General features: G+C 42.3%; 1 protein-coding gene across 1 annotated transcript; it reads left to right on the forward strand.

Moving 5' to 3' along the window:
• Positions 1–22967: 22967 nt before the first annotated feature.
• On the forward strand, positions 22968–24866 carry LOC147618129 (E3 ubiquitin-protein ligase PUB23-like). The gene has a single exon (XM_086775090.1). It carries the CDS (start codon positions 23176–23178, stop codon positions 24442–24444), a length of 1269 nt encoding a protein of 422 aa, XP_086631216.1. The 5' UTR covers positions 22968–23175; the 3' UTR covers positions 24445–24866.
• The last annotated feature ends 374 nt before the right edge of the window (positions 24867–25240 follow it).

The raw sequence follows: 25240 nt of genomic DNA on the forward strand, positions 1-25240 counted from the left end.
AAGTAAGGGGGTCAAAAATGAGTTAAAAACAATCTAAAAACAAGTAAAAACGGGGTGTGAAATACCCAAGAAACCACTTGTGTGAGTTTCAAGGGTAGTTACCAATGCACGTAGGGTACCCACGTCACATGCATCTACGTTCTGGTCGGGTACTAGAGCCTGAGCCACTAGAAAGCGTTTCAGTTTACGCAGGCTCACTCCATCCCTCCACGTTGGCATCTTGGCCTTCGGCTGGAACCTGAGGGAGTGCAACCCAAGATCCACGAATAGTGGATAGTGACTCGTCCTCTGACTCAGAAGCCATGGAAGGACACCCTACCAAGAACCCTGAGGAGACAAGCCAAAACATGCCAGTGTGGGCTCCACAACCCGGATCTAGCATGTTTAGTCGTCTAATAGAGACCTTTAGTAGAGCTACACGCTCTGAGCATGCGACAAGCGAAGTAAATGAGGAAGGAGGGGTAGTAGATTCACCATTCACATCTTATGTGGACCCTACCTTCCCAAAGAGTGTCCATGTGGTATTCTACCCGCTTCGTTTAATGAGGGCCCTACTGAGCTACCACATTCCGATGCTCTTCCTAAAGTAGAGGTCCCTAGAAGCCAACCCTTAAGAAGTGACATTGCGTCCACTTCAAGAGAACCGTTTGGCACACCAAGTCTGGATGGGATATTTCTCAATGAAAATTGGGAATATGATCTACACATAGAGACTCTAACGGACCTATACACGGGTTACACATACCATGTGGGTTGGTTAGAAGTCCTACGATCTACATCTAGCGCCACTAATCTAGAAGAGCAACAGCAAATGATATGTGAGGTTATTCATAGAATTATCCAAATTGAGAGGCAAAATAGGGGAGTGAACTTAGTTTCCACTGGCCCTATGAGATTTTTGGATATGGGCAAGGCCAAACAACCAACCCTATCACAATTGGAGACTCCCTCGGTGAGTCCCATAGACCCTTCCTATGTTGTTTCGCCTGGAGTCTCAATGCAGGTTGAGCCCACGAGCAGTAACTTTAGCTTTCCATTAGGGAATCCGCAATGCCTACCCCAATGATGAGCATAGCTGAAAGTGCACCTGTTACCGCTGTAGTTAGTACGACACCGCTACCTTGGCTCAACTTTCCATTAGGGAATCTGCAATGCCTACCCCAATGATGAGCATAGCTGAAAGTGCACCTGTTACCGCTGTAGTTAGTACGACACCGCTACCTAGTGGAACAGTACCTACAACAGTGCATGCCAGTGCCTATCAACCATATGTACCTATCGCTACTCATGCTCATGTAGCTCCTACGCCTCTTAGTATGCCAATGGCGTATGCTCCACGACCACCTTATCATAACCATTATCCAAGGGGAGCTAGGCCTAGCCACATATCATATCCTACGTCATTTGCCAACATACTCAGACCAACGCCAACTCCTATCAGCCAGCCTATCCCAGAAGTGCCTCCACCAACTATGCCTGCTCACTTAGGTGATCTCGCAGCGTTTGCTCAGACGATCGGACGATCCATTGCGGAAAACATGCAGGGCATGCCTGAGAGAGAACCTAGAAGCAAGGCAGTACAAGTGGCTAAGCTCACTCAAAACTTCAGTGGTAACGAGGACGTTAGGAAGCACATTGAAGTCTTTGAACACGTGTGTGATTCCTTGGAAGAGCACAATGAGCTGCATAAGTGTAAAGCCCTAGGCTTAACCTTGAGTGGGAAGGCCGGAGATTGGTATCGAACCTTAAGGGTTGAAGAGCGCACTCACTACCCCACTCTCAAGAGATTGTTCTTGAAAGAATACATACGTGAGGGTGTGCTTTGGGGAGTAGCATCTCAACTCCAAAAAGCTAAACGCGAGGAAGGGGAGTCAGTGAGAGACTTTATAAGTCGATTGAAGCATCTAAATTCTCGCTGCACTCCCGATGAACGCTTCAATAACAACCAACTCCTCGATAGATTCATCCGAGGATTACGCCATGAGGACATTTACAATGGCCTAGTCATTAGAGGTCTTACAACGTGGGAAGCAGTCACTGCCAATGCAATCCAGTTAGAAGACAACTTGATGATTGCAGGTAAAAAGGTGTCTTCAGAAACAAAATCCGTTAGTTCGCAAGTATCTGGGCACGAGCCAATGACGGCGAAACCTATTGCCAAGGAGCCCAAGATATCTGAAATGTCTGTGTCCGACCTTACTAAGGCTCTCCAAGAATACTTTAGGGGTAATCGAGCTCCTCAGAATAGCCATATGTACCCAAGAAGAGAGCAACAATGGTGTTCGGTGTGCTTAGGACCACATAGCATGAGTGAATGTCCCACATTCAGAGTCAAATTCAATGGGAATTGCAATGCATGTGGTAAGTATGGCCATCAATCTAAAGATTGCCTAACACTTAAGCGAATGTTGGTAAATCAGGCACCACTAGCCTGGTCAAACACACCTCAAGTACCCGCGCTAGTGCCTGCACAACCTTTCGAGCAACCGTCACAGCACATAGTTCCAAGGAATCCGAATGTAGTCCAGTCTGTGCCGTTACCACCGCCAGTGCTAGAACCACAACCTCCACATCCAAGGATTACCCCAATAAACCAGATGGGTTGTGAGTCACATAGTGCGTGTGGGGATTATGAAGAGGAGATAGACCCCACTGCTCCATATGGGATTGATACGTTTGAAATGATTCCCCAGTACTACATGGAGGATCATTTTGGGCAAGTCAAGCCTGTATATCAAGCGGCTGCTCTCACCACAAGAGGGAAAAACCTTAATACCTTGGCGAGGAGACCACCTCTTCAATGCTACGATTGTGGTGGACCGCATCGTGTAGCGGAGTGCCCTAATAGGCTACAGAAGATCGCTACTCAAATGCAACCAATTCAAGGGGGCACATCAGGAATGCCGGTACTTACATGTAATCGTTGTGGCATAGATCATTTGATTGCTCAATGTCCACATAATCCTAATGCACCCAAGATTACGCCATTGAATTTGGTTGAGGTCACCAACCAAGCACGAGGAACCACACCTGTTGTACCCACGAATGTAGTTACACGGTCAATGCTTCAAAATCAAAACTACATTCTTGAAGAGAGGGATACTGCATCAATCGCTCAGGCAAAGAAAAAGAAAACACGGCGAAAGAGATCGCTTAATGCCACGAGCTCCAAGCCCAGTTCAAAAACTAACATAGGGACAGGAGACGACCCCGTGTATATGAATGATCCTGAAGATGATTCTGATTCAATAGAAACCATGGGGACCAAAGCCACTACCTTAAGGGAGGAACCCACACGGGAGCTCAATGAAGGAGAATCAAGCGAGTACATAAATAAGGGGAAACAGAAGGAAACTTCCTCGGCCCCACAACCAAGTCAGTTAATGCACTCTCGACCACCCAAATTGACTGAGACTCCCCAAGACAAGCCACGTGGGCCAAAAACCCTCAAGAAAAAGATTGGTACTTACCCAAACCCAATTGAGGAGATTGAACAAGTGCAACACTTAAGGGGTTTGGTGGAAGAAACACAAAGAGAACTGGAGCCAAACCCGAGAAAAATCAAAATTCCAGACACAGTGTTTCCTACGCAAGTTCAACCTCACAGGAACCATAAACCGTTAGCGATATCTAGTATCATTCGGGAAGAAAGTGAGGATAGGACATCAGGAAGTGGGCAAACACTCTTTTTGCTTGAAAGAATGTTTAGTGAGGGAATGCCTGACCCCATCGGATGATCTTGGATTTGTGCCAGTACATGTAATATCCAATGGGAAAAGAGAACAACACAACTGAATGAGGGTAATACTGTCATTTCTATGCCCTTATGGATCCCAATAAAAAAAGGGAAGCAGGCTATGATTGAGGATATGGAAACACCAAGGACGGTAACAGTATCTCACGTACTAGAGGAGGCATCAACCCCATAATCCATACACAAAGAGCAGCCAAAGTCACCAGGTACTCAACAGTGGGTGCCTAAGGGTCAACTAGGAAACCAGCTATACAATATGAAGTGAAGGGAGTAATTAAGAAATCAGGGAAAATTTTCCACCCAAAAATCAAACAAGGGACAAAGATGGCCTCCAAATGTTAGCTAGCAGAATTCCAAATGAAACCGCACTCCACAAGGTACTCGTAAGCAATGGATTTGAAAGGAATTGCTAGTGGCACAAGGCTATTAGCAAGGTAATACAATAATATGGGTGCCCAAATCCCACCCAAAACCCATTGTTGCATATACCTTCATAAAGAAAGCAAAGGATAGTAAGAGAAATTAAAACCAAAACTCGACTAAAATAAATCAAACATTGGTGAGAAAGAAGCCAATTCAACATAATGAACTAAATATAAGAAACCCACTACTTATACCCACCACAAAAGAGGAGTTGGGCAATATTATTGAGCAGAAGAAGGAAAAGGTGCAACAAATGCACAGATACAAATCCCAATCAAACAGGATTCGATAGAAGCACTCTTTAGTTGGATGGAGGGAAAGATCAAGCACTCTCACATGGAGTTAAAACGATTGCAACAACAAATGCCCAGAAGTTTCAAAGTACCACCTTGGTTTCCATGGCAATAAACAAATGGAAGTACAAAGGTATCCATTACTCAAAAATGGATACAAGGTAAAAAGGGTTAAAATGAAAAATGATCTTTCACTTCATCCAATCAACTTTTGAATGCATCATTGAGTGTATGAGCATGAAAGGAATGTAGAGTATCAACCTTGCACACTCGACACTAAATAGTTCACGTCGTGAACTGGTTGAAAATGGGTCACATCGTGAATTGGTTCCAAATCGTTCACATTGTGAATTAGTTCAAAATGGTTTACATTGTAAACTCGTTCACGCCATGAAACGGTCACTTTTTCTTTGACCAATCATGGGAGGGCCCACGTGGTATACTTCATTAAGGCAGCCACCCAGTCCGACAGCCGCACCATAAAATCAAATTTCTTTCCCTTTTTGGGCATTCTGCATTTGTCATTCTCCATCGTGTGTGCAATTCCCGAGCTTGCATCTCCACGCTTGTGATTTCCATTTGATCATCTACCTACAAAATCAACAAATCTAGGTTGAGGTGGGAGCTTTTATCTTGCCTTTGTGTTTTCTTTTCTTTTCGTTTTTTTTAGTTCTTTTCTTCTTGAGCATAATTGCAATTGCATGATCAGAAATTTCATTTTTTTAGTTCTTTTCTTCTTGAGCATAATTGTAATTGCATGATCAGAAATTCGTACAAATATAAGAGTTTATTTAATTACCTAGGTGTGTTTGATTGCTTCCCGTATCTACAAAAACCTACATTCTCATCGTTTCACAAAACCCCGTAATCACGTTGATAACTCACACCCTGCACTCTCACAGTACTATATTTTCACAAAAATTGATTGCTGCATACGAGTCTTTTGTTCCCGTCACCTACCACTTCATAAACTACACTCACCAATTAACTCTTAAATAGGGTATAAGCACAAATAGTTTCATGGGATTGAACCCTGCACTTTCACAGAAATGCAGTTTCACGGGATTGAACCCTGCACTTTCACGGAAATATAGTTTTGACGAGATTGAACCCTACACTTTCACAAAAATATAGTTTCACGGGATTGAATCCTGCACTTTCATGGAAATACAATTTCACGAGATTGAACCCTGCACTTTCACGAAAAACTATTTCATGATTTTGAACCCTGCACTTTCATGGAAAACTGTTTCATGATTTTAGACCCTGCACTTTCACGGAAATACCATTTCACGGGTTTGGATTGTCTCACGATTTTAGGCAGTTTCACGGTTTTAGACTTACTCACGGAAAAACATCTCATGGCTTTACACCCTGCACTGTTTCATAGTTTTTACCCACCTCACGGGCTCGTACCATATCATCTCACGGTATATAAACTTGCACTTTCACGATGTGCACCTTCTCACCTAGAAATTCATACCTCCTTATTTTCTCACACCACTAACACACTTCTCATCAAATATAACCTTACATACACTTCAAAAAATAAGAAGAAGAAGAATAAGGAGAGAAAACAACAAGGCATGTCACATGCTCTCACTAGTCATCAGGTTGACCTTCTTTTCATTCTTAGAGGTGTCGACCTTAGCTAACTCTGACCTGGAAGCCAAAGAAACTCCAGTAGTGACACAAGCCAATGCAACTAGATCACCAGTTAGCAAAAGGAAAAGACCCACAAGGGGCCCCGCAATTGAGCTATTGGGGTCAATATTCACATGCATTCCATGGCTCCATCATAAGCAAGGAACTCCACACAGCTTACAGAAAGATAGCTCTGCAGTACCACATCCCCTGAGTGCTTGCAGATCTTTGGATGAAAATCAAGGACAAACTAGAGAAAGTTGGCCTAGGGCGAATGGAAAAATGTTTCCCTCGAACCATCGATACAGAGTTCTGTGCATAGTACCTCAAGTCATACGACAAGGCCTCTAAGAGGGGAGAGGTGACTAAAGCAGATGGAACCACAAAACAAGTTTTAATCTCGGAGGATTTGATATGGGAGGCCCTATAGCTACCACCATCTCTTAAGATACACTCTCACAATTACGAAAAGATGCCCCTGGATGCCATGCTGAAGAAACATTCTTACAACTCCAACAGGGATAAGTATGACAAGATCAAAGATGAGGCGACCGGAAAGGCCTGCAGGGCAATGTCACTCATAGTGCAAGTAAAGCCAGTGGATAGGTACAACAGGGTTCCCCTTAACAGGATAGGTACAACAGGGTTCCCCTTTAAAGGATAGCCAAAGAATATGAAGAAAGAGAAGATGACTAGGCATATTACATCCATAGTGAAATGGAGAATTATGTAAAGGCACACCAGTCAAAGGTATGCAACCTGCGGAGTTGCATAAAGAGACTCAACAGGAAAAATTGCTAGAAGCAGAGCACCAAAGCCACAAAGAAGCCAAATCACTCTAAGAAGGACTCCTTGAGAAAAACTAGATACAGGAAAGAGACAAAGAATTGAGGAGACACCAAGCCCTAGCAAGAGGCAACGTTTGGATGATGTAGAGGGGATTCCAGAGACGTCCTACCTTCATAACATGGATTACGACAAATTCCTTCATGAGACTATGGAAGGTCTGGACGATATCTTACAGTTTCCACACTCTGGACTTGAAGGAGCAACGGAAACAAGTGCTTCTCTTTAGGAACAAGAGCAGAGGGTGCGGCGATGCCATCTCCTGACAACTCATATGCTTCATGGCAGAAATACAACACTATGGAAGCAGGTCCAGGATGCAACTAATCAAGTTCAAAAACTCCAAGAGCATCTAACAGCAGAAGCAACATACAAAGATGTAATCCTAAAAAGCTTAGAAGGCTACTATAAGGAGCAGGAAGTGAGATACCAAACACTTGAAAATAATAATCTTATTCTGAGCCAAACCTTGGTACAAAGAATCAAGGAAAATACAGACTTGAAGCACAACTAGAACAGGCAAAGAAACAGATTCAAAGAGGTTGCACATAACAAGGAACAAGAAAGCATCTAGGCTCAACAACTATAGGAGTTCCAAAATACCTTCCAGGCTAAGGAAGAAGAACTACAAGGCAACCTCAAATCACTATCTGTAGCCCTTAAGGATGCTGAACAAAGAGTGCTCCAAATACAACAAGAAAGACAACAAAGCAATAAAGCAAATGCAGAAAAAGTACGAGCACTAAATGAGACCATCAACACCAAAAACTTGGAAATGCAGAAGATGATGTATACAAACAAAGAGGCAATGCTGCAGATTACACAGCAGCTCCAAGCTAGTCAAGACTTGGACGTGGAAAGACTTCAAAAGATTGCAGAGGCTCAAGGAATGGAAGCTGCGGTCAGACGAGCATAGGCGGCAGCAAACAAGACGATTTAAAGAATTGGATGCCGAAAGAATGGTGCGAGAAACCAGTATATCAAATCTTCTCACCACCAAGGATTCTCGCATACGAGAATTGGAGCACCAGCGGGGCAGCGGCAATCCAGGAATGCATCCAAAGACAATAGCCAACCGAGCGATGAGTTGTCCTTGAGCGCAAGCCTTGGAGATAGATTCATTGCTAATAACTCCTCAGGCTCCTCCTCTAACTTTGACTCTCTTTTTGTCTACACTAACACTCTCTTTACTACAATATGCTATCAATCTGTCAGATGATTTGAGCCTAGGAGAATTAACACTTATTAAACAAAATACAGAGTGTGATGCTGACCCTACTGTAATCATGGGGATTTCCCATGGGGACCTAGTAGTACTGACTGATCTCGCCCCCGAGGAGTTTTCGGCACCTGACACGTCTCGATCACAGCCAACTCAAGAGGTTAGTCACACTCTACACCAAGATACACTTGAGCCATGTACTGATAATACTATTCTTGAGTCTTTGTTTGCTGCAGCATACGAGGGTTGAATCAGAGCAGGGAATCCTCTACTCAAGCCAAAGTTAATGTTCAAAGTGTTAATGCAAATAACACCTTTTGAACCTACTCGTCGATGGATCTTGCTAGAGACCTATTCTGATGTTACTCCAACAAAGCAGTCATATGTATCGTACCCTCTCCAAGCACCAAAGCCAGAATTAGAAGAGTTATTTCCCTCGGCCAGAGAGGGCACATTATGGTCAAATGTAGCATGGCATACAAAGCTGGAAAACCCGCACTTGGCAAATCTACTTGAAATCAGAATTGTCACATTCATGATCAGTCTCACTGCTTCCGTAGGTGGAGAAAAGCAAATCCAGTCCATACATGAGGGGGATATACAACCATTTTCACAGATGATGCCAACCCTAAACTGGAAGATTTTAGTATACAGCTAGCATGGAGGAAAGAATATCTTACCATTCTAGAGTATAGTCATCAGTATATGTGGGCACAACCAACACAGAGAGTGGACCCTTTGTATATGCGAGTGAAAAGAAGGTGGACACCATTGGAGTTCCAAGAGGCAAAGCAAAGAGATTCACATGTCTGCTTCAACGTTCCTTTGTTCTTGCCAGAAACATTTACAGATATAGGAGAGCAAGGGAACAATTGCTGACTCGGATACATGCATGGCGTCGCATTCCGGACCCGGTAATTGCCTCCACTATCCGATTTCTGAAATTGATCATGGTCCTCATAGATCAACCTAAAGAAAGATATGATGGATATAATAGATATGATGCTGATCAACTACAATTTGACATGAATCAAGGACCTAGTGATAGAGGCATGATGTTATATTATTATCACCTAAGGTGTCTACCCGCATACATGCATGTAACATTCGAAGATATGGTTGACACCGAGTTTTGGAGATCACATGCTACATTTAGAACCCTCAAAAAACTTCAATCACGCCGGAACTTGTATCATCATCACCAGTTTGGCGACTAGGTCTTTACACCTGGGTTGGCAGGTTCTGAGGACAAAACCTACATCAGGTAGGGGGGATGTTAATCCCATTTTGGATTAACAAGTATGCTCCTCCATTTTAGGACATTAATAAGTGCCATGCAAAGGCACTATAAAAGTTATACGTTATGAGATATTGGCCACCCAAGGGCTTATTTTAGTAAGTTTTGGTGCCTAAGTGTGAATCAGGGCCAATTGTAGATAAGGCATTTTCTCATAAATGAATGGACACAATCCCCCTTTGTGCTATGAGAGTTCTTGCTTTTGTCTAGAGAGAGAGATTGAGAGAGAGTACTCTAGCACATGTGCTTTCTCTATACTTGTATGCTTGTATGCTTGTGTGGAGAAGTGAGAGAGAGTGATTGCCTTGTGTGTGAGTGACTCTACGGTGACAGCATGGAGGTGGCGCTTGGAGGATTGGTGCTTCTCAAGTGAGCTTGGAGACCTCAAGGGACACGAGCTCAAAGCATTGGTAAGTGCCCTACGACAGTTGTGTTATATTGCTCTTTCCAAAGGTGAATGCATTGAGTTCCGGTGTGGTAGCCCATAACAAATATATGCCATGTTTTGTACCCACAATAAGTACCATTTAAAATGCTCAATCTTTCCAAAGGTGAAAATATATGCCATGTTTTGTACCCACAATAAGTACCATTTAAAATGCTCAATCTTGTAGATCAAAAGAGTGGTAGATAGTGACACACTAGTAGAATGTGGTGGTTAGTCAAAATTGCAAATCCAATGGTTGGATTTTTAATGATCTCTTTTCCAAAATTCTTCCAAGCTATCAGAAGGCCTACAAATATATTACGTTTTTGATGTAAAAACCTATAGGGATTAGTGTATTGGTAATGGTGCATCCATGGAAAAAAAATTGGATCACTCTAAGTATGGAAATATCATTTTTTTATCATTTCATCGTATTTCTTATTAATTTTGATTAATTAGACTAATTTGTATTAATTTAAATTATATTGGGTTAATTTGAGTGCATGTGTATTTTCTATTAGTTGCTTGATCTCATTTGAAGTACCTTGACTCCCCATATTTTCTCTCCAAGAAATGTCTCAATCCAGTATAAACTGGATAAAAGTCGACACCCTGATCTTGAAACAACCCACAAGTCCCCCGAATACTTGCTAGTGCAAATGACAAACCAGGAGATTGCTAGATTTTACTCATGTGACGTGATCTTTGCATTGCAATGAATGGTGTTCATCGTAGGAGGGGAATGAGGGGAACAACAAGCCATGTGATTAGTGATCAAAAGCACCTGTATTACCTTGGTGTGCTCCATTATGTAAATCTGGAGAGTTCTCAAACTCGTACAATGAAAAAGATAGTCCTCTAGATTGCTTTGGTGATGATTTTGACGGCATGGATTTAGTATGTGTTGGACTTATCACAAGCCGCAAATCTCTCCTCATATTGCACTCAAAGAGAATCAGACCTATACAAAAAAGCTGCATTTATTGAAATTGAACCAATTTAAAGTTTTTTTTAAAAAACCTAAAAAATAAACTTGTAGACCTGCTATTTTTGGACATGGGGTTACAAAAAAGGTCACGTAGCCAGTTTTATCAGGTTCACAAAGATTCCTCAAAGATTCCATTCTGTTTTTACCATATTTTATATACCATACATTTTAATTTTTTTCCAAAGCTAAATTTGGATAGGATAAAAAATTATTACCTTCACTTTTATACACACACACACACACATATACATATATACATATATATATAAAAGAAAAAATCACAATTTTGGATAAAGCTAAGCTTAGACTTGATTTGCAACATCAAGTTCAAGCTTCAACTTGATGTTGAACATCAAGTTAACAGCTTAAAGTTGATGTGGGACATCAACTTGATGTTCAACGTCAAGTTGAAGCTTGAAATTGATGTTGGACATCAAGTCTTAGCCTGAAAGCCAATGTCATATATTGTATTTTAAACTACTAGTTGATGTTCATTGACATCAATTGTGAGCTCCCTAGGACTTGACGTATGCCCAAGGCTTTCACTTGGTTTTTGACATCAATTTAGAACTCTTATCTTGATGTTGGACATCAAGCTGATTCAAAAGCTTAAACTTGATGTTGCCACATCAACTCTAAGCCTTAAAGTGATTTCATATATGGCTCTGACCTGATGTTCGACATCAACTATGAGCTTTAAGGCTTTATGTATGCTTAGGGCTTTCATTTGTTTCCAGATATCAAGTTGAATCTTCAACTTGATGTCTTTTATCGAGTTTGAGGCTAGGACTTGATGTTTGACATCAAATGTAAGCATCTGACTTAATGATAGACACCAAGGTTGGCGACAAAAGTGTGGAAATTTTTATACAACTACATTGATTGTTGTTAAGGTGTATATTTTTTTAGGATCAACCTTGAATAAATGCACAAAACCATTCCCAATGTCTTTATGTGTTTTGGTCTAAAGGTAACACATGAGTAAAACAATTAGCTATTGTAATGCTGATAAGATGTAATGCTTTTTGATTAATGATAAATTAGCCATTGTAATGATGATAAGATGTAATGCTTTTATATATATATATATATATATATATATATAGGTCTAGAAAACAATTTAACACATGTGGAACATAGAATTGGGGATTTTTCGTAGGTCGTTTTTGATTTATGCACACACAAATTTGTGGTTCAAAGTTTATACATGTGGTGTGATGTCCTCCATTCGTGCAAGCTCTACTTTTGAGTTTTCTCTTACGTTGCTAGTCAAGCTCGTACAGTGGGCAAAGAATCAGCTTGTAAGCTTGTAAGCGAGTGGACTGAGCTTTAATTATGTTACGTGTGAAGTTTAAATTGATTAAAATTTGACCGACTGGGCTGACGTTGCGCTTCCACCCGAAACTGTTGCCGCATTCAATACCCCCCTCCCCCTCTCTCTCTCTCTCTTTCTCTTGGCCACGATTGCTCACAGCCGTTACTTTCGCTGCCTACGACTTCTCACAGTCGTTACTTTCTCTTGGCCACGACTGCTCACCGTTAATTTCTCTTGGGTGCGCCTACAACATCTCAGTCGCCTTGTGGGCGCCCAAGCTTCTTACATCCGCTGCTTTCTCTTCGCCATAACCCCCATTTCCTGCCGTCGTCTCTTTGCCCTAAGGTCACTTTGCCCTCAGCATTGCGCCGCCGTCGTAGTGGTAGAAGCCACGGGCGATGGTGTCCTTGATGACGGGATCACGGGGAGCACCTTGAAACCAACGCTCCGAGTGCGCCGCTGCCGGCATCTCCAGCTCCGCCCCTTCACCCACGCCACCACGTGGAGAATCTCGCCGCATCGTCGTGTCCAGCGCATCGAACATGCTCGAGAAGTGGAACACTGCCTCCTTGAAATAGCGACATGAAGAAGGGAGCGTTTTACGCCGCGTTCACCACCCTTCGCGCAAAGAGCGCCGAATTTGGCCCCCTTATGCTCGCCAGCACCGTCTCCCGTGGACTAGCGCTGCTCCACGCCCTCCCAGGCTAGAGTCACGCCGCGGTATTTAACGGTACGCCGTAGGCTCTAGGCGCGTGTGTATTCTATCAGCCACCGATCGGCATCTGCGGTACCGCGCTTGCCTGGGCGGTAGACATCCATCCGTCAGCCCGCAACACCGGGCGCCTGCCCACTCTGCCAGCACCTTGAGGAAGCAAGCCCACTAGAAGCCGTAGATGATATTGAAGTCGACGATGTGGAGGCAGTTGGCGTTGCGGGCTCAAAGAAAGAGCATGTGGCAGGGGAGACTGCTGAAGAGTCGGAGGCGGCGATGGAGGATGAGAAGGAGGGGGGGCGCGTAGGAGGCGCCTTCCTCAAGCTCTCACTTCTTCACCAACAAGGCCATCCGTCCTCCGACTCTCCAAAGCACTCCTGCCGCCCTCCTGCAGCGCCCGACTACCGGAGCTGCCTCCAAGGTCTTCTTTCCAAACAAAAAAGCTACACCTTTTTTGGTGTCAACTCACTGCCCCACATCCCGGTAGGCATCTCAGCTCTCAAAGATCCAGAGGTCATGGAACCCAACGAGACAGATGTAGGTGTGGTGGGTACAGAGGTCGGTGATGTCTTCATCAAAGGCACCGGTGCTGCTTGCAGGGGCGCCTTGGTGCGCTGATGGTCTTGTATCAGGCCGCCGGTCCAGGAGAGGCACGTAGCTAGGCCTTGGGCAAAGTCCTGAGCCAGCCCGCTTGCCTAGAGGTGATGCCTGACGCCAGATCTCCGGCTAAGTCTCGTTGACCGCACGGGCGTTGTTCGATGACACTGCCTGTGCGCAGCTCAGCAGCAACCCGCGCAAATCCACCATTAGTACAGGCCACCACATTCTGGCAGCGGTGGAGCCATTCTGCCTCCGCCGCTTTTTCGTCATCATTTTTCGCTGCTGAAACCCGCCTTTCTTGCCAGGAGGAACAAATATGTGACCCATCTGCGATATCTACCTTCGCTCCCACCTTGCCGCCATTATTGCAAGCTTCTGCGCACTCGAGCTTTTCATTTCTGTGCACTCGAGCTTTTCATTTCTGGACATATTACTGGAAAGCTCTTGAGGAGTAGGCTCTAAATCCACGTTCTTTGACAATTTTCCAATCGGTATATCCTCAAGATACACCAAAAAGTAGATTGAAAATAAAGTTCTCAAAGTAATGGGATTTTCTTAAACTCATCACTAATATGGTCTTTAAGCCTTAATGCTTTATGCAAAAGCCTTATGTATTAAGTTTAATGCATGAAGCCTTTATGCATTAAGGTTCGTGCAAAAGCTTAAAGCCTTAAAGCTTAATGCATTAAGCTTTATGCAAAAGCCTTATGTATTAAGTTTAATGCATGAAGCCTTTATGCATTAAGGTTCATGCAAAAGCCTTATACATTAAGTTCAATGCATAAGCATAGGCTATGCATAAAGCTTAACGCATAAGGCTTATGCATTTTGCCTTTATGCATTAAGCTTCATGCAAAAGCCTTATGCATTAAGTTTAATGCATAAAAATAGGCTATGCATAAAGCTGAATGCGCAAGCATAGGCCATGCATAAATCTTAATGCATAAGGCTTTTCCATATTGCTTAATGCATAGGCATAAGTCTTATGCATTAAAGCCATATGCATAAGCTTTATGTAGAAGCCATATGTATTAAGCTTATACATAAGACATTGCATAAAGCTTAATGCATAAGCCATTGAATTAAGCCTCATACATCTAATGCATAAGCTTATATATTAATGCATCATAAACAAGTAAAGAAAGGTATTATAAAAGATAAGTACTTTCTGTGAAGAAGAGAAGCAGATTTTGTGATGAAAAGTTAAGCTTACGTGTCAAATATCAATCTACAAGTTTAAGAAAACATGTATTTTAGAAAATATTTGTGCATAATCTTAATTAAACGAAAATCTTTGTGCATACACCAAATGCATGAAGCTTAATGTAAAATAATAAGCATAAGCTTAATGTATATGGCTCTATGCATACATATTAGAGCTATGCATGCTCTAATGTGCATGTATGTAATCCTCTATGCATGCATATTCGAGCACACATAGAGCATGCATAGAACATACATAAGATCTATACATACTATTAGGTTATGTATGCTCTAATTTTCATGCATAGAGCCTCTATGCATGCATATTAGAGAATACATAGAGAATGTATAGAGCATACAAAGGCTCTACGCATGCATATTAGAGTTATGCATGCTCTAATTTGTATGCATGCATGAAAATTAGAGCTATGTATACTCTATGTATGTGCATAGAGCATATATAGGCATATTAGAGAGAGAAAAACGCATTTAACACTAAGAAGAAGAATAAGAGAAAGATGTATCATTGATCTTGCATTAAAAATTAAGAGAAAAAGAGAGTTTATCTTGCTTGTAACCGAGTGGACTGAGTTTTAATTATGTTAAATTGATTAAAATTTGACCGACTGGGCTGACGTTGCGCTTCCACCCGAGTTTAAGTCCAACTGTTGTTGGTCATATATGCCGCATTCAATACCCCCTCGCTCTCTCTCTCTCTTTCTCTTTCTCTTGGCCACGATTGCTCGCAGCCGTTACTTTCGCTGCCTACGACTTCTCACAGTCGTTACTTTCTCTTACTGCTCACCGTTAATTTCTCTTGGGTGCGCCTACAACATCTCAGTCGCCTTGTGGGCGCCCAAGCTTCTTACATCCGCTGCTTTCTCTTCGCCGTAACCCCCATTTCCTGCCGTCGTCTCTTTGCCCTAAGGTCACTTTGCCCTCAGCATTGCGCCGCCGTCGTAGTGGTAGAAGCCACGGGCGATGGTGTGGGCCTTGCCCTTGATGACGGGATCACGGGCAGCACCTTGAAACCGACGCTCTGAGTGCGCCGCTGCCGGCATCTCCAGCTCCGCCCCTTCACCCACGCCACCACGTTGAGAATCTCGCCGCATCGTCGTGTCCAGCGCATCGAACATGCTCGAGAAGTGGAACACTGCCTCCTTGAAATAGCGACATGAAGAAGGGAGCGTTTTACGCCGCGTTTACCACCCTCCGCGCAAAGAGCACCGAATTTGGCCCCCTTATGCTCGCCAGCACCGTCTCCCTTGGACTAGCGCTGCTCGCTGCCGATCCCAGCGTTGTGCATGTCGTCCATCAGATGACGCAGCCTGTAAATCCAGTCGGCGGACACGCCCTCCCAGGCTAGCGTCACGCCGCGGTATTTGAACGTTAAGCCGTAGGCTCTAGGCGCGTGTGTATTCTATCAGCCGCTCTAGCGCTGATGTTTTGCCGCGCTTGCCTGGGCGGTAGACATCCATCCGTCAGCCCGCAACACCGGGCGCCTGCCCACTTTGCCAGCACCCTAGAAGCCGTAGATGATATTGAAGTCGACGATGTGGAGGCAGTTGGCGTTGCGGTCTCAGAGAAAGAGCATGTGGCAGGGAAGAGTCGGAGGCGGCGATGGAGGATGAGAAGGAGGGGGGGGTGCGTAGGAGGCCCCATCCTCAAGCTCTCACTTCTTCACCAACAAGGCCATCCTCCCTCCGCCTCTCCAAAGCACTCCTGCCGCCCTCCTGCAGCGCCCGACTACCGGAGCCGCCATCAAGGTCTTCTTTCCTGACCTCAAATTCAAACAATCCCAACAAAAAAGCTACACCCTTTTTGGTGTCAACTCACTGCCCCACATCCCGGTAGGCACCTCAGCTCTCAAAGATCCAGAGGTCATGGAACCCAACGAGACAGATGTAGGTGTGGTGGGTACAGAGGTCGGTGATGTCTTCATCAAAGGTACCGGTGCTGCTTGCAGGGGCGCCTTGGTGCGCTGATGGTCTTGTATCAGGCCGCCGGTCCAGGAGAGGCACGTAGCTAGGCCTTGGGCAAAGTCCTGAGCCAGCCCGCTTGCCTAGAGGTGATGCCTGACGCCAGCTCTCCGGCTAAGTCTCGTTGACCGCACGGGCGTTGTTCGATGACACTGCCTGTGCGCAGCTCACCAGCAACCCGCGCAAATCCACCATAGTACAGGCCACCACATTCTAGCAGCGGTGGAGCCAGTCTGCCTCCGCCGCTTTTTCGTCATCATTTTTCGCTGCTGAAACCCGCCTTTCTTGCCAGAAGGAGCTGCGATATCTACCTTCGCTCCCACCTTGCCGCCATTATTGCAAGCTTCTGCGCACTCAAGCTTTTCATTTCTGTGCACATGTGGAATTTCAACGTCTTTGGATAAATCATTCTGATTAATTAGGCCCAGTGCCCCTATGGTTAATATCCAATGAAGTGCTGCATGGATCAGTGTCTGATGCATCACTGTCTGCGAAATACTGCTGCACCTTATCAGTCTTATCCAAGTGTACCTCCAAGTGAGGAATCTTTCCTTGCAAAGCATCAGCACCCATGCTTCCGACAGCTGAATCATAGTATCAGCTCCCTCCTCATCACATCCAAGTGTAGCATCAAGCATAATTGGGTCATTATAATGCCACAGAGCCACAAGCTGCGCGCTATTAACTTCTGGCAATGGTGAAGAAGCAGCAGCACTTGTAGAGTAAAAGGCGCCTTGAGTAAATCTTTCATCGACCACAGACAATCCTCCGGTTCTAGATCCTTCCAGCTCAAATTAGATGCACAAGAGGTGTTGCTGGTAAGATCTTACAATTGATCTTACTGTGCCTACAACCCAACAGAGGCCTTAGCTAACTGCGCAAGGTTCCGTTGAGAATACTCGTTCTTACCCTAGTCATGACTGGAGTCTCACTTACACTATTGATAGAAAGCTCATTTTCTTCATAGCAAGGGCAAGTGGGATGAATGTTCCAAAGGCTTGTGGGCAGGTACTCAGCATAAATTTTGATGACCCTCACAGTGATATGGTTCATCTAAAAATATTGGCTGCATCAGGAGAGGAAGGGACTTTACGGTTAATGAGAGATTTTCTCGATATGACCGGTTTGAGGAATTCTTTGGAGTCTACTTCTAATCTCATTGTGACATTAGGTCCATTCATTAATGGAGAAAGTCTTATTCCTACTACCTGAGAAGAGCAGGATTCCCCAATTGCTGATGAGCTTCCAGTTGTAACAAGTAAGATGTTTCTATAAAACTAGAGGGTGGATGATGTTTCTATATTGGATGTTCCCTATATGAATGAGTCATTTCTTATCATGAGGTGTCTATTTGTATAGTAACATCACAGTTCATTCTTTTCAAAGTTGACAGTGGATAATGTATTTGAGTTTGTACCTGTAATTTTTAAAGACATAATAGCAGTATGACATCTTTACTCTTTGAGTGAATAGTACATGTGCTATTTTAAGTAATTAATATACGTCACTACAACAACTGAAGAGCACATCTGCATCAAGAGCCACACAAATTTAAAAGAATCTATTTATGAAAAAAAATATTCACGCAGTATCAGCGTGGCTATGCACGCGGCCATGAGCACGCAGCTACAACCGCTCGATTAACCGCGTGTAAAGTAGCGTATATAGCCGTACATGGCTATAGCCTTGAACTGTCTTTTAAAAAAATGGTGACAGAATAGGTGAGATTTGTGGGGACATGTGTCTCCACATCTCTCTCCCATTCTGTCCCCGTTTTTTTTAATCACATTATTTAAACATTAGTTAATCACATTTTTTAAAGAACACTTACAATACAAAAAATAATTGCAATGCAATAATGTCATGGATTACATTGCAAATTACATAGTCCATTACACCTAAATCCTAAACTATATTTTGCTGAGCTTGTTGCACTAAATCGGCAAGCTCATTATGAGTTGTTGTTTCTTGTGTGGAAGAGAAGATGATTCTCCCTCCACTCTATGATTTCTTCGAAAAGCTTCTCTTGGGCTTTGTTGATGTCATGTTGAGTGCACGCAAAAGCCTTATGCATTAAGTTTATTGCATAAAAATAGGCTATGCATAAAGCTTAATGCGTAAGCATAGGCTATGCATAAATCTTAATGCATAAGGCTTATGCATATTGCTTAATGCATAGGCATAAGTCTTATGCATTAAGCCATATGCATATAGCTTATGCATTAAGCTTTATGTAGAAGCCTTATGCATTAAGCTTATACATAAGCCATTGCATAAAGCTTAATGCATAAGCCATTGAATTAAGCCTCATACATCAAGCTTAATGCATAAGCTTATGTATTAATGCACCATAAGTAACGAAAGGTATTATAAAAGATAAGTACTCTTACCTTGAAGAAGAGAAGCAGATTTTGTGATGAAAAGTTAAGCTTACGTGTCAAGAATCAATCTACAAGTTAAAGAAAACATGTATATTAGAAAATATTTATGCATAATCTTAATTGAACAAAAATCTTTGTGCATACACCAAATGCATGAAGCTTAATGTAAAATAATAAGCATAAGCTTAATGTCACTATGGCTCTATGCATGCATATTAGAGCTATGCATGCATAGAGCTATGCATGCTCTAATGTAAAATAATAAGCATAAGCTTAATGTATATGGCTCTATGCATGCATATTAGAGCTATGCATGCTCTAATGTGCATGTATGTAATCCTCTATGCATGCATACATAGAGCATGCATAGAACATACATACATATTAGAGTTATGCATGCTCTAATTTTCATGCATAGAGCCTCTATGCATGCATATTAGAGCATACATAGAGAATGTATAGAGCATACAAAGGCTCTATGCATGCATATTATTAATTAGAGTTATGCATGCTCTAATTTGTATGCATAGAGCCTCTATGCATGAAAATTCTTCACAAGATGAATATTGGCACTGCTATATTTTCTCTCTCTTCCTTTGCGTTTTCTCGCATTTGTGAATTTACACTTAATTGCGGATGTTCCCTGTCTTTGGTGACTCATGTTATTTTTTAATTTTGTGATACATCGAGGAGATTCTTTTCTTTTTAAAATCTTTTGCAATTTTGTTGTACAGTCACAAGATGGCTACACATCAAATAAATTAAATAGTGAGTCCAGGGCAGGAAGAGAAGCTCTTACAAGGATTATTGCATGTCGGTGTAACTCCAAAGAAAGTTATCAGACTTTTTGACAGGAATCAAGAATTGGAGGAGCCATGCGTACTCGAGCTTCTATGGATTTGAATGAAGAAGGGGGTGGCCTAGAAGATGAAGAGATGCAAGATTGTCTAAATTTTGATGATAGACATCGTCAACGAGAAGGGAAAATTTTATGTAAAATAAGAGAATGCAAACGGGTCACATATTTGTTCCCAGAGATGATAGAAAAGGTGCGGCGTGAAGTCCTATGTTTTCGTTGTCTACAAAAGGTTCATAAAATTATTGAGTGCAAAAACAAGCCAGCATCACATGGGGTGCATGAGGAATTAACATAGAAAATAAAAAACCAAGGTAGAGTACACAAGAGAATGTACATGGATTTTCAAGTAATGACAATGCTCGTGGAGAAAGAGAAAAAGTTGTTGCAAATTATGGTTGAGGAGATTGAAGAATATGTACATGTCAATGCTTCTATTTAAGTAGGTAAGGCTAAAAACGAAGCTTCAATTATTAAAATTTCTATTGAGATTGCAAATAATGTATTTCAAGTGTTGATTATCTCAAGAAGCACACATAGTTTTCAATCACTCCACGTGGTAAAATAGTTAAGAATAACTAAATTTTACCAAAAGAATCTTATGGTAGAGCTTGATTTGAGAAAGCAATAGACATATAATCAGTATGTCAAGAATATGCTTTTTGTTCATAGGCGAGACCTCAAGTCAAAAGCTGATTTTTCATGTGTTGGCTTTGGTAAGATATGATGCCATATTAGGGATAGATTGGTTAGTGCCTAGGAAGGCTAAGATATAGAAGCGGGTTTGCATGATTAGGGATGATAGTAAAGATTATTACTTATAGGGTCAAAGATGTGATGTAGAATTTAGAATGATGTCTGCTTTGTAGCAGAGCGCAAGAAAAGTATTTCACAAATCTATATCTATTGTGGAGATTGGAAGTCCATCACTCACGAGAAAGATTATGTAGCCACATTTGTTTGTAAAGTTTGAAACTGTTTCACTTTACAAGCTCCTTAATTGAAGAAAGAATAGATGATCACTCTCTTGTTGAAGAAATTTAACTTAGTGTAAAGCTGCAAGCAAAGTGAAAATAAGATTTTGCAAATTGATCGATTACCTTGAAGTTTAATATACAATATGACAATAATATTTTTAATCAGATTTATTATTATTTATTAAGTTGTGATTCCAAGAGATCTTGTTTATGACATGGATAGTGACTGATTTACAAGATTAAGATACTTTGTGTAATGCCTCAAAGAGACCACAATATTGAGAGAAAAGAATGCTATAGTATTGAGATTCTAATAGATACGGAGTATGTTGATTTTATCCAAGAGATAGGTAAGAAATGAAGAATTCAGTTAAGAGCATATTATATCAAGTTAAGATCTTAGACAAGCAAGTCATCAAGTCGTTCTTTCCAGGGCTACTTGAAGAAATCTTAAGATGAAGATATATGGATATTTATAGTTTTCTTGAAAGTCAATAGTATAGAACTTCTCAAGTACTACATCTCTCTCTCTCTCTCTCTCTCTCTCTATCTTTCACATACACACACACACACACACTCACTTTTAAATTATTTCAGCCACAAGTTTTCATCTAGATTATTACATTCCATCTAGAAGCTCCCTCTTAAACGTCTTCTTCTTCTTCTTTCTAGAATGTCTTTCTCTTCTTCTTTCTTATTAGAAGCAAAGGTAAGCCCTTTTATAGACATATCTCTCATTTTTTATAAAGTTCAAGTTCTCTCTTTTTGACATTTGTTTTGCTAGGGAACACTAAGTACTATCATACCAAAGGTAAGCCAATGAAAGTCAATACAAAAAAGCTAAAATGACAAATCTCTATTATAAGAAATAGGTTGTCTTTTTGTCTCTTTCATTGTCGCAACTTTGATATGTTTCTCTTCCAAGTTGTATAGACCAAAGGTAATTATAATTAACTCTTTTTGTAGACATTAAGTATTGTTTTGATCATTCTTAGTTTCTAAGTTGCAGACATTTCTTTATAAAATTGAAGTTTGGGAAAATGGTCTTTAGTAAGCCTTAACCTCATTCTTTTCATTTGGAAATAAAGTTTTGAAGATGCATTCTCTTCATAGTTCTATTCAATTTTAATAATATCTTGAAGAATTTGAGGATGTACATACCTTTTATTTCTTTCTCCTATAGTGTTGCAATTAAGTTTTCAAATTTGAGTGGTTCTAGAAGAAAGAGAACGTAGACACCTTTTTTTAAATTGAGAATTCTTGTTTTGGATGGTGGATCTTTTTTTGTTAAGTTTGAAGTGAGAATTCTTATTTTGGGTACTTGGTTATTGGTCTTGTCTTATTAGATTTGGTGTAGGTACATATGTTTTAATTGGCATTTGTTATTTGTGTAACCATAGTTATTGTTTACAATAAAAAATCAATCATTGAGTGGTCCACCACTGGAGGTTTCTTTGTTCGATTTGGATTTGGTGTAAATATGTTTTGATTAGCATGTATTATTCGAGTAAGTCCAATTATTGTCTATAATAATGAAAATTCTATTTTGTTTTTGAAACTTTCAGATTTGGTATAAATATATTTTGATTAGCATTTATTATTGGAGTAAGTCCGATTATTGTCTATAATGAAAATACTATGTAATGACATAGTGACAAGACACTAACTTTGAAATTGTCTTAAGGTTTGAGCCTTGAGGTTCAGGGTTCAGCCCTAGGTTTTGTGATTTCAAATTTGGGGCCCGTTCAAATTGGTAGAGTATTTATTGTCTTGACAAGAAGAAATGTTCAAATGTTGCTTTCACCTCGCAAGTGGCAAGTAAGTTAGTAGGCATGGAAAACGTTGGCTTTTATATAAAAGTTACCCAAAGAAGTGTCAGGCGTAGACTTTATCACAGAAGGATGGGTGGACCTTTTCGCTGCATTATTTTCCAACCCTAAAAGCCAACCAACCCCCAGCTAGCCTTGACTTATTCTGGACGGTTGGAAATGGAAGGTTTGTGTATATTAACTTGTATATTGACTTCATGGACGCAACGTGTAACCAAGAAGAGTAGGTTCTCTGATCTCGAGCTCTCAACCTTTACCCTGTCTCCGAGTTGCATTGCAAATTGAAAAGCTGTGCAAATTCATCGTCTTCAAGCTGTGCAAATTCATTGTCTTTGAAGAACATCTGCTGATGCCGCTCTAGGCAGCTGTGTTTCTGCATTCTTTGTTTGTCTCTGTGTAGTATAGGGTGAGATCTGCAAGCCGCTTATCATGTCTAAGAGCCTTCTTCAGGTGCAGGTCCCCGTGCCCTCCTACTTCGTCTGCCCCATCTCTCTGGAGCTCATGCGAGACCCCGTCACCTTGAGCTCCGGCCAAACCTTCGACCGCTGCAGCATCGAGAAGTGGCTGGACGACGGGCACAGCACGTGCCCGGTCACGCGCCAGCGGATCGACACGAGCGAGGAGGAGCCTATCCCCAACCACGTGTTGCGTCGCATGATCCAGAGCTGGTGTGTGCAGAACAAGAGCCTGGGCATAGAGAGGATCTTGACCCCCCGGCAGCCCCCCACTCTGAGGGAGATCCCGCAACTTATTGATCAGATCGGGCAACGTAATGGAGATACCCTGGATGCTCTGCAGAGATTGAACACTCTCGCCCTGGATCGCCCCAAGACGCGTAAGCACATGCTGCAAGCCGGCGCGGTACCACAGTTGGGCCATTTTCTGGCGAAATCTCTGCCGCACTGCTCGCCGTGGCTAGGTTATCTCAGCAATAACCGGTGTTCTACACCCCGGGCGGTGACCGAAGTGGAGGAGACTCTGAGGCTGCTGGCTAATCTAGGTGAAGATGTGGATGCACTGGCGCTGTGGGGGCCCGGTGATTCTGCAGATCAGGTCTCCGCTCTGGCTGGGATGGTCGCCCATGGGAGAGCCGATTCTAGGCGAAACGCAGCTCTGGTACTGGGTCGGACGGAGCTGTCGGACTGTATGAAGAGAAAAGTGGCAGCAATGGAGGGCTTCATGGGCGGGGTCGTTGGGCTTATCAAAGAAGCAGCCTTCTCCTCAAAGTGTTCCAACGCGGGACTTTCTCTCCTGCTGGTGGTAAGCTCCGCTTCCACCAAGAACCGCATGCTGGCCATCGAAGCAGGTGCAGTGGGCGCGTTGGCAGATTTGCTGTCCGGGAGGCCGGACAAACCCACAACAGAGTTGGGCCTTAAGGCTCTAGAGCGCCTCTGTCGTTGCGCCGATGGCCGAGCTGCGACGTGCCGTTTCATGGGCCTCGTTGTGAAGCGCATGAGCTCTGTCTCTGAAAATGCAACGAAATACGCCGTTCGCATCGTGTGGCTGCTGCTTAAGTGGGCGCCTGCGGGTGCCCAAGTGGGAGAAATGGCGGTAGAGCAAGGAGCCTTCGTCAAAGCCATGGCCGTGGCCCAGAGCGCTGTGTCGAGCGAAACCAGACTTTCGGCTCTCAAAATTTCCAAAGCTTTGAGCGAGTTCGTTCCGAGTTTCACCCACAGCCTCAAGATGGAGCGTACTTGAGACCATTCCCTTGGCTGCTTCTATTCGAGTTAGTTAGCTCAGTATTTATGCCTCAAATATGAAAACTTCTGATTTGTCCTGCCTTTGCCTTTGTAGGAGTCATTTTTGGCGCAAACAAATAATTACATGACGAGTAGAAAAATAATATCTAGTATTCCCTAGGCCCTCTTTCTGTGTGTGCTTATCTTCTCTCTTTACTCCATAGACCTCTATTTGAGTTCATTCTCTTGTTTGAGGAAGCTTAGAAATATTTCTTAGATTGATAGACAAGGATGAAGGAGAGAACAAATTTTAAAAAATTGTTCATAATTTGTAGATATAGATTACATACTTTCAGGGGTACATTGTTAAGACACCCTTTGTATCACTTGCGTTCAAGGGGTATTTAAAAAACCTCTTACTTGTAAATTTTGCATGAATAAAGTAACCCTTTTTCCTTTATGGACTCACGGTTTTTTTTTCAAAATTGATTAAAAATCCCTCATGTAAGTGTATTTGTGTAAATTTGCCTTAAAATTTTAAATTAAAAACCCCTTCATTTGAGTTCAGGTGCTATACTTATATATTTTTGGGTGAACCCCTGGAGTACTTACTACAATTGTCTTACATAGTGACTAGATTTTGGTAATTCTTCGAAGGAAAATAGTGCGCCCATTCTTTCATTTGTACTTTTACTTATACTTTGATTTTTCAAACAATATTGGATGCATCTCCTTGATCTTGTGTCAAACTTTTATAATTTAAGTTTTTATTTGTGGTGTAGACTATACTAGAGAGGAACAATCTCATTTTGCTT

The sequence above is a fragment of the Cibotium barometz genome, chromosome 35, assembly GCF_041138505.1.
Source record: "Cibotium barometz isolate CiBa-2024 chromosome 35, ASM4113850v1, whole genome shotgun sequence".
NCBI classification, from domain to species: Eukaryota; Viridiplantae; Streptophyta; class Polypodiopsida; order Cyatheales; family Cibotiaceae; genus Cibotium; species Cibotium barometz.